Source organism: Notothenia coriiceps, unplaced genomic scaffold, assembly GCF_000735185.1.
Source record: "Notothenia coriiceps isolate Sejong01 unplaced genomic scaffold, NC01 NC01_scaffold00015623, whole genome shotgun sequence".
NCBI classification, from domain to species: domain Eukaryota; kingdom Metazoa; phylum Chordata; class Actinopteri; order Perciformes; family Nototheniidae; genus Notothenia; species Notothenia coriiceps.
Window position 1 is genome coordinate 854 of NW_011348324.1, and position 10,381 is coordinate 11,234.

The following is a 10,381-nucleotide window of genomic DNA, read 5'->3' on the forward strand; positions in this document are numbered from 1 at the left end:
ATCTCAAACACTGCAACTAGCACAAAAACAATCTTCATGGATTAAAAGCACTAAACATAATAGGAAACATGGAAACATATTAATAATACCACTTTTTTTCTTTGTTTGTAGGACCACTGACTCGACGAGAACCAATATCACACCAGCTACCACTACCTGTGCCTTTGTGTTATTAATGAGTTTCAACTGAATTTGGGTAAACATCATAATATCAATCTTGCCCCCCACCCCCCCATATATTTTTAAGCATGCCCTTTAAACCCCCACAGCCTGCTAGCCATCTTGTTTAGGATACAGAAATACTCTGGATGAAATGTCATAGTAACTCAGATTACAGCGAGCGAAACATCTGAGGAGTGTAAAAGCTGACAGCAGGGAAAACTCAAGAGGACCAGGACATATTTAAGGGAGGGATATCTTAAATGACCCGGGTAACCATTTCTGTATCTGCGCATCCAATGACTCTCATTACTTAATGATATCTGCGCAATATGTAGAGAATAAGCTAAATATAAATTATATATAGAAGTATAAATCCATCTGTCCATAATCTTTATACAGTTATGAAAGGAGTATAAGATTGCTTATTTAGGAAAAGTAAACATACCTGACTACAAGTAAAAGTCCTGCATTTAAAACATAATTTAACTATTATAATACAAATAAAGTATAGAATAAAATGTTGTGCTAATTTTAAATTTTTATAGACTGTTGTCTAGAATCATCTACAGCAGCGGTTCTCGAACTGTGGTTACTGCAGGTGGTCCGTGAAAAAAGAAAATCCACTTTTTTTTATCAAGGATTTTCGCGGACCACCTCATATGCAAACTGTAAAAATAAGTACATATATAAACGTAGTGTTAAAACGCAGATATTTGTTATTGTTAATTATGGACAACACTTAATTTCACCACTGGAGTGGTTACCCATGGTTATGTGTGTGCGTGCAAAACCACAAACATGGATCGGTGGCTAGCATCATGTTCTCTGAAGAGAAAAGAGGTTAACGTTACCGAAGATAATGAGAGTGAGTCGGAGGCATCTACAAGCCAGATTCCGCAGAAAAAAACAAAGAAAGGGAAGATTAAAGGTGACCTATTATGCAAAATGCACTTTTGTACGTCTTTTATACATGAATATGTGTCCCCGGTGTGTCAGGGAACTCACCAAGTGTCAGAAAACACAACCCTCTCTCTTTTCCTCCATACCCAAATCTCTAAAAACGGAGCTGATTATTATTTGAATTGTTCTGACGTCAGAAAAGGGGTGCTCCACCAATATGGGCAACTCTCCTCCTATCAGGGGAATGAGAGACCACTTGAAAGCGCTGGAGACGCTGTAGTACATATGCAAGGCCTGTAAATGGCGCTTTAGTCTGCCACAAAAGCAGAATCAGCCCTTGCAAAAACAGGGCTGGAAAATAGCAAATAGAGCGAAATGAGGCATGGCTAAAATGTTCGGTGTTTTGAGAAAAAAACTTCACAGACATGTTTTATATAGGTATGGCCCTACAATATATGTTTCAAATATAGCATGATGGGTCCACTTTAAGAGAAAATACAATGGGAACTACATGGAACTGGGATTTACCTACACAGGCACTGAAGATGAGCCTTTGCCAGTATGCGTTCTGTGCTACGAGACACTGGCTAACGAGAGCCTAAAACCAGCTAATCTTCGCCGTCAATCTTGGAATCTGGCACTACATTTATATATGTACTTATTTTTAGGGTTTGCATATGAGGTGGTCCGCGAAAATCCTCGATAATAAAAAGTGGTCCGCATGAACAAAAGTTTGATAACCCCTGATCTACAGCATATTCTATAGGATTACCATATTTTGGTATATATGTCCTGTGAGAACCACTTATCTTAAACTCAACTTTTCATGAGTTCCTCAGAACAACAGCCCTGTTTAGTGGCGATGGATTCACCAGCTGATTCAAGATGATTATTAAGAATCTTTAAAGCCCATTAAGGAACACTATTTCCTTCAGTTCATAGTGAACATTCACACAAAATGTAGATACGTTGTTGAATGTAACCGCAACTAAAGCTTTCAGAAAGTTGTAGTGCAGTCAAAGACACAATATCTTACTCTAATACCTCTTTCACACCAACGGTGCGATAGCTGCTATAATACAAAACAAAACGTCTGCCTCTCTCCACAATGATCAATAACAGTGAACGGATGGTCAAAGTAAGTTACAAATAAACAGAATCAAACTAAGCCTGGTTAGTGTTGCCTGACTTTATAAAGTGTGTTTATAAGCACTACTGCTTGTAGGCAGGCATGACGAGACTCTTCAGTCGACCCATGTTCAGGGGAGGTGGGTTTAGTTTCCTGCACTCCTCGACCTAAGAGAGACGTTAAATCCGAAGCTCTTGCCTCTAGACCGACATTTCTTTGGAGCTGGAAGTGAACCGGATTCCGGAGCTAAGAGGCGGCGCCTCTGCGGTGTGAACAGGAAAAAACGGTACTTTTCATGCTCCAGCTCTGAGCCGGAGCTGAAAACGTGTTGGTGTGAAAGGGGCATGAGAGGCTGCTCCGCTGCGGTGTGAACAGGAAAACCCGGTGCTTTTCAAGCTCCAGCTCCGAACCGTCCCTGAAACACCGTTGGTGTGAAAGAGGTATTAGAGTAAGATATTGTGTCTTTGACTGCACTACAACTTTCTGAAAGCTTTAGTTGCGGTTACATTCAACAACGTATCNAAAGTTGTGTGTACACCCGTTACTACCTCTGTGAACCTCCCCTCACTAACCCTTCCTTGCGGGGGGACTAGGACTTGGCCTCACCACCAAACAATGACCTGAAGACACGATCAGTACCTAACCGGTACTGTTTGTGGTAAGCTTTTATTCCTAAGAGTATTCACCATGTACCATGGTCTCGTGGGATCCGTCTTCCAGGTACTAGCTACTAAGCTAGCAATAGTAGGCGTGCACTCCGGCATACAAAAACCTGTTGAGCCATTTTCTCTCCCTGCCTCAACAGGTTGACAGTGGTAGACCACCACTCAACCCAGCTCACCGCCCTCTCGGAGACCTATCTGGACCATTCGGGGTTGCACATCAAAACCCACTTGACCTTGCAGACCCTCGTCCGGGTTCAAGTCTGGACATGAGTATGGCACGGCTAAGATTAAAGAGTCCCCTTCAGGAGCCCCATACAGGACTCTTTCCAGGGTCTCCAAGAAGGCCGTGTACTCTGAACTGCTGTTGGGTGCATAAGCACACACAACAGTCAGAGTTTTCCCCACCATAACCCGCAGGCCTCTCGTCCACTGGGGTAAACTCCAACAACGAAGCACCCAACCGGGGACTTGTGAGTATCCCCACACCCGCCCGGCGCCTCACACCTTGAGCAACTCCGGAGAAGAATAGAGTCCAACCCCTATCCAGAAGTAAGGTTCCAGAGCCGATGCTGTGCGTAGAGGTGAGCCCAACCAGATCCAACTGGTAACTGGTAACGCTCCACCTCCCGCACAAGCTCCGACTCCTTCCCCCCCAGAGAGGTGACATTCCACGTCCCCAAAGCCAGCTTCTGTCGCCCGGGTCTGGTCCGTCGAGACCCTCTGCCTTCACTGCCACCCTTCTGGCAGCGCACCCAACCCCATCGCTGTTTCCCGTAGGTGGTGGGCCCGCGGGACGGAGAAGCGGAGGTGTTGCCCACGTTGCCTTTTCGGGCTGTGCCCGGCCGGGCTCCGTGGCAAGCCCGGCCACCAGACGCTCGCCGACGAGTCCTCCTTCTGGGCCTGGCTCCAGAAGGGGACCCCGGGCTTCCTCCGGGGCCGGGTATCCTCACTTCGTGTGTCGTCTTTCATGAGGTCTTGTGAACCAATCTTAGTCTGGCCCCTTGCCTGAGACCAATTTGCCATGGGAGACCCTACCAGGAACACAAGGTTCCAGACAACACAGCCCCCAGGTTCATCAGGGCACACAAACCTCTCTACCACGGTAAGGTGCTGGTTCTTCAGAGATTTACCATTACAAACCAAATGTATTAATTCATGGGGAGACATTCACAAGCTACAGCAGAATATTAGGAATTAAAATGAGCTACGCATTTAGCTGCAATAAAGTGAAGAACACTTAAACACATCACTATTCTAATACAATATGCACTATTTCTAACAGGCCATTATGCATTATAAGTACTTTTACTTTTGTTAGTCTATTTTTATTTGGACTCATTTTAACACAATATTTCTACAATGGTTTTTAATAGCTTTACTTAAGTAAAGTATTAAAATAGTCAAATTCTTTAACTACTTTATTATAATACCAGTTCATGGTCAGTAAGTGCATCCTGAATGCAGCATGTGTCTGACTGGTCCCATATCACCAACAGGAAAGGGATGGGACGCCACCTACTGACGAGAAGCCCAAATGCAATTTATTTATCATCCAAAGAGCTGCATTTTTTTGCTCTCAAAACCAGTCACACCAAATTAAAACCATTCCCCATTTTGGGTTTTGAATCCCTATCTCTGGACTCATACAATAGCCTTTTAAAAAATTACAATATCTAGTTTAAAACAAAGACACTCTGTTTCGCCGAATAGACACGGAGCATGTTGGCTGATACACTCATTTCCATTTCAAATATTAAATGGAGAACATTCTGTTGTTATAATACAACACACATGTTTACAATGTTTTCTAAGAACATTTTTCCTCAGAGGTGTTTTGAACGGAGCCGGTTATTTTCCATTGTCTGTTAGCGAAACATTAAAAACATGCAAACATTGACATAGTGTGGCCGAATTAGGAAAGTACACATTGACTGAAAATAGAAATGAAAGCTGGCAGGCATCATTAGTTAATACCAATACTGAGTTTCTTCATCACTGTTACAATAATAGCAATGTTCAACTTGTTCAAATTGTAACTTTTGATTTGTATTACTATTTTCTGACACATTTGTCACAAGATATGTCTGATATTTGTTTAATAGGCTGAATTCATTACCCCACGTCTGGCCTTGTCACCTGATAGTTCATCAACATATCAATGCGCGGCCCACCTGGAACAACGTGGATGTTTTAAACATTGTTTTTATAACGACTCTCATATGTAAGTATATTTTTTAAAGTGTAAGAGTTGTCAGGAATACAAGAACCCCACTACTCACCCTATAGTTCTTAAAGTAACCTAAAATGTAGCATACATGTTCCTCGAATATGCTATCTTATTTTGAGTAGCACTTGTTTTGTGTCTCGACATGCTGACGGCAATATGAAGTCCTTCCCTCAACGAGCAGTAAACTACTGAAAGGTAAGCTGAGCCAGGCAGTCGGAATATCTTTGCTGTTGCAATGCTGACTGGTAGGATAGATGCTGATCATGCTGACCCAGAGACGGCTGTAGCCAGGACTCCACCCGTTAACACCCCGGCACATCTCCATGTTACTCTAGACCCGGAGCCAGTGTAACTCTGAGGCATCCCCTGGACCTGACCTGCTGCTTGGAAGGACAGTGCGTGAGTAGCTCACTGAAATGTTTTATATTCATGAAGTTAACTTTGTATGTCTGAGATTAAGAAAACCTGTGGAGTAAAATACTGTACTGTATGTGGATGCTTGGAAAGTCATTTAGCTGTCAGATGCAAGGTTATGTGAAGGATAAATCCAAGGTCCTTGTGAATGTAGCAAAACAATTGTTGTAAACAGGCTTGTTTGGGGATTTATGTATAAAATATATGTGAACATTTGTAAATGATCATTTATATTAATTAAGAAGAAGGAACTATTATATTCAGCCTGAATGAGATGGTAATAACTTGCTTTGTACATTTTATTTTTCAGGAGGCATAGTGTTTAGAAGTCAGCTTAAAACACATGCAAATGAATTTGTGCTCCACTCCCCAAGTGACCACGGCTGATGAAATCTCCCCAGGACTGTCTGGCATGGCAGTTGTAGAAAAGCGGAGTAACAGGGAGCACCAAGAAAAGCACTGTGTCTCTCTCCCAGAGGGACAGGTCTTAGTTAACACTCACCATGTGAAGCCTGACTCTTCATTTGGCGGCATTTGGGCTATGAACTCCCTCTCGGAGAGCAGTGACACTGGAATTCTTTATCTGAACCCTCAAACACCAAAGTGGTCCTTGGTGGAGAAGTTTGCAGAGCTTTCACGGGGAGAGGAATCATTTAAAGATGCTCCAGACCACCAAACTCGAGGATTGTTACAACGCACTAAACAAATAGAGAAAAATGCGATTTATGGATCTAATGAAACGCTCCTGGATCCTGTCCAAAAGAAGGAAAGTTCTAAATACCTCAGGAGTCATAGGATAAGTAGTGCTGCTGAGGAACAAAATACATCTAAACTCAAAGAGCTAAATGTTGTTGGAAATGAGATTAACAAGAAGAATGTAAATAAGAAATTACTGAAAAAATGTGACGGAGACAAGATCCCTCGACTTTTGGTGGCGATGAAGAAACGTGGTGAGGTTGACAAAGAGCACCGTCCCTTCAAGTGCCCACACTGTGACTGGGCTTTTAAAAAGCTCTGCAACCTACAGAGTCACCTGCAAACTCACAGTGGCCTCAAGCCACACGTGTGCGATATATGTGGCAAGGCTTACTCCCACCAGGGCACTCTGCAGCAGCACAAGCGTCTGCACACGGGGGAAAGACCATACCACTGCCCCTTCTGTGTCAAGACCTACATCTGGTCCTCAGATTACCGCAAGCATATCCGCACACACACAGGTGAAAAGCCCTACGTCTGTGACACTTGTGGGAAGGATTTCATTCGATCCTCTGACCTGAGAAAGCACGAGCGGAACATGCATACCAATGACAAGCCTTTCCCCTGCACGCACTGTGGCAAGACCTTCAATAAACCCCTCTCCCTGAAGCGCCATGAGCGCAAGCACCTGGGAGAAAGGCCCTTCTCCTGCCCCGACTGTGGGAAGGCCTTCGCTCTGGCCAGCCGTATGGCAGAGCACCAGAAGATCCACGCGGGCGTTCGTCCTTACATCTGCTCCGTGTGCTCCAAGTGCTTCACCAAGTCTTCCAACCTGAACGAGCACGAGGCCATTCACAGCGGAGCGCGGCCCCACAAGTGCCCAGAGTGCGGCGTGGCGTTTGCCATGGCTTCTCGCCTCGTCCGTCACCAGTACGTCCACAGCAAAGAGGAACCCCACAACTGCACAGGCTGTAGCAAGAACTTTAGCCACCTAGCTTCACTGAAGCTTCACCAGGAGCAAACCTGTGCCGGAAGGATCTTTGTCTGTGTGGAGTGCGACAAGTCTTTCCAGTGTGCAGCAAAGCTCTCACAGCATGTGCTGCACCACAGGGAGCAGAATATCTGAATGAGTTTAAAGACAGGTTTTGGACACCTCCACCAGTGCTATTGACTCTCACCGAGCACCCATTCTTATGTCAGGGGGCTTTTTTGGATTGTTTTAAGTGAGGTTAAATGAGGTACTAGTCAGTGTTTTACATAAAGTAGATGACGGTTGGCATGCCCCGAGTTCCAGCACAGGAGTTAAGCAATGTATTGGACCGGGGGGCCTTAAGAGTTTTTACTCACACGCCCTCTTTCCCCACGGTGCTGGGTTACCATGAAATGAACCTAGCAATTTCTCACGAACATTGACACTGGAGCTGATGGCCTAGAGTGATGTGAACATAAGTACTAGAGTTCCAGACTTTATAAAAGTGAGAATTAAATGTAAGGCTAATATTTACAAATATGCACAAAACCGCAACTTTGCGTTTAGGAAATGCGGGCGGTTTATCATGACCTGTGCTGTAGTATGATGCCTTGGTCTTTCTGAATCTGGTGGCCAAGGTGGTGAATCTATAACAGTAAGAATGGTTCTGAGCATTGAATTACTGAATATCAATCAAAGAGGGATTCACAAGATTTACATCACTAACTAAAGTATCATTGACATTAGCCAGATTAGATGACAGCTTTGATCACCTGTATTGTTGATGGTAGCCGGTACATTATGTTGTCCCGACAACTGGAGGGACAGCTTGATGTTCTCAGGCCACCACGAATAAAAAAACAACAGCTAAATCAACTTCTTCTGCATCAAGATGCAGGCTGTTTTATTGTCTGGTAAGGGCTGAATGCTGAAACAAGCAGAAATATCTGAATAAAGGGCTATGGCATGGATATAGACCAGTCGTAACTCCTGGCCCACTTACACTTGACTCCAAAGACTAATAGTAAAAGGAGACGGCACCTGCTGTGTTGTCATTTGCTTTGCATTAAGTTTGAGGACACGTCTGGAATCACAACAGGATTGCAGTGATGTTTTTATTAAATATGTGACAGGCAGAAGTGCACTGATAAACAGGTCAATAATCCATGGCCTGTACAAAAGCATTGACATATTCAGTAATACATAAAACACAGAGCCAAAGGACTCGGAAGTAAAAAAATCAATTACATCCAGACATGTTTACATGGTGCCAATAATAAAAAGTTTGTTCTAAAATATTCCAAAGCATATATTACTTTTTGATTTATAAACATTTTAAGGACACAAGCTTTGTCTTCTGAAAAACGTTAAAAACGGCTAAAAATAAAGCTTGTTCTGATAGGAAATATGAGCGTGTAAACAGCTCAATCCTATAATTGTCTCCTGGCTGGTGACAATTATAGGATTGAGCTGTTTACACGCCCCCTCCTCCTAACAACATATGGTATCATCCATCTTGGCAGCATGACAACTCTATTTTTGTTCTGTACTGTATATGTCATATATAATTCAAGCTATTCTGCTTTACCGATCCTTAACATGATCTAATAATGTTCATACATACATGTGCAATAATTGAGCAGCCTTACAAATTCTGCTTAGTCAGCGTGTAAGATTAAACATTGCTTCTATGAGGCTAATGAATGACCACGGCATTATTTTAGTTTTTTAGTCAGAGCTATATTTTAATGTATTTTTAGTCAAGGGGTAATTTTGTTTAAGGTTATAGACAATCGATAGTAAAAAATAAAGGAGTGGTGGAATGTAGATTTACTCAAATACTCTACTTCAATACTAATTTGAGATAGTTCTACCTTAAGTATTTCCATTTTATGAAACTTTTTACTTTTACTCCATTACATCTTATACCTCATTCACACCAACGCAACTCTGGTTCAAGCTCCGTGCTAAAGCTTTTCAAGTTCAGAACCGGTTCTTCGGTTTGGCTCCGGCTCTTTTCACACTGCCCAGAGTCCGACTGGTGCTGCGTCATTGCGTCATCGTTTGCGTCATGACGTAACCGTTTGCGTGCCTGCTTCATAAAGCCAAACCGCACGGAAACCCCTCAAAGCTGACACCGACAACAACAACAATGGCCGATTGTGCTCCAGCTTCCTCTGTACCTCTTCGGAAGACCAGATTCCCAGTAGGTAGCTGGCCTCTTCAGTGGACCACTGCTGCTTCTTAAGTTTCTCCATCGTTGTGTACAAACTGGGTAAAACGCCGGCTTTTTGTTGTTGTTCAGGAGTTGATCCCGCCCCTGCCCCCGCCTTGACGTAAGCGTGTCGTATGCTGTGCTTTTGCTCTGGCCGTGGCTTTGTTGCTTGAAACGAACCGGATTCCGGAGCTAATGCGGCTTTCACACCAGCGCTTTTCCCGTTCTAGCTCCGTGCTAGAGCTTTTCTGGTTCAGCTCCGGTTTCCCTTTTCTGCTCCCGCTTTGTTCACACCACCCAGAGCCCGACTGGTGCTGCCGCTGCTGCGTCATGATCTCACCGTTTACATCGCTGATTTGCTCCCCAACGGCGCTCACAACAACAACAATGGGGGACTGCGTCGGGTCGATGATCGTGTTGCTTTTAATCATACAAAGCCAGATTAGAATTAAATAAACGACTTCTCCCAACCTTATGCTTTTCTCCAGAGCAGCGCCGTGGTTCATTGTTTATTAATGTGTTTCAGCGGCATTTACCGACCGCTGCTGCAGTGCTGGCTGCCTCTTCCCACGGGAGTTTATTCTCCCGTTTAGCTCCGGTTAGGCTCACACTGCAGCTCTCTCTAGTATTCCACTGGTCTGAGTCACACAAGCAGCTGATCAATCGATGATCGTCTGCAGTCTGCTCTGAACCGCTGTTTGAAGCTGTGCAGTCTGGTTGACGCATGTCTGCATCACAAGCGCTGTTTGAATTTCTCTGCGTGTAAAATGGGTGATGTAGCAACCAATGCAACTGCTACTGTATTGCTATCGGCTCTGCTGGCATAGAACCGTTTTCTACAGGACCCACTCTGACCACTGGCCTCCGTGTCCACGAGCCCCCCCTCATGTGCACAGGACAATCAGCAGCCAGGTCACGCAGACCACCGAGCGCGTGACACCGGCCAGGCTACGCTGGCCCGCGCCATCCCGGCCAGCACCGTCGACGCGATGGCATCGAGGCC

General features: G+C 44.3%; 1 protein-coding gene across 1 annotated transcript; it reads left to right on the plus strand.

Moving 5' to 3' along the window:
* The first annotated feature begins 5,846 nt into the window (after positions 1-5,846).
* LOC104949025 (zinc finger protein 648-like) lies at positions 5,847-9,021 on the plus strand. The gene has a single exon (XM_010775303.1). It carries the CDS (start codon positions 5,847-5,849, stop codon positions 7,317-7,319), a length of 1,473 nt encoding a protein of 490 aa, XP_010773605.1. The 3' UTR covers positions 7,320-9,021.
* Positions 9,022-10,381: the final 1,360 nt, after the last annotated feature.

What these genes read in the sequence shown, in the direction of transcription:
- LOC104949025 (XM_010775303.1), top strand. Translation starts at nt 5,847, where the DNA reads ATGAATTTGTGCTCCACTCCCCAAGTGACCACGGCTGATGAAATCTCC.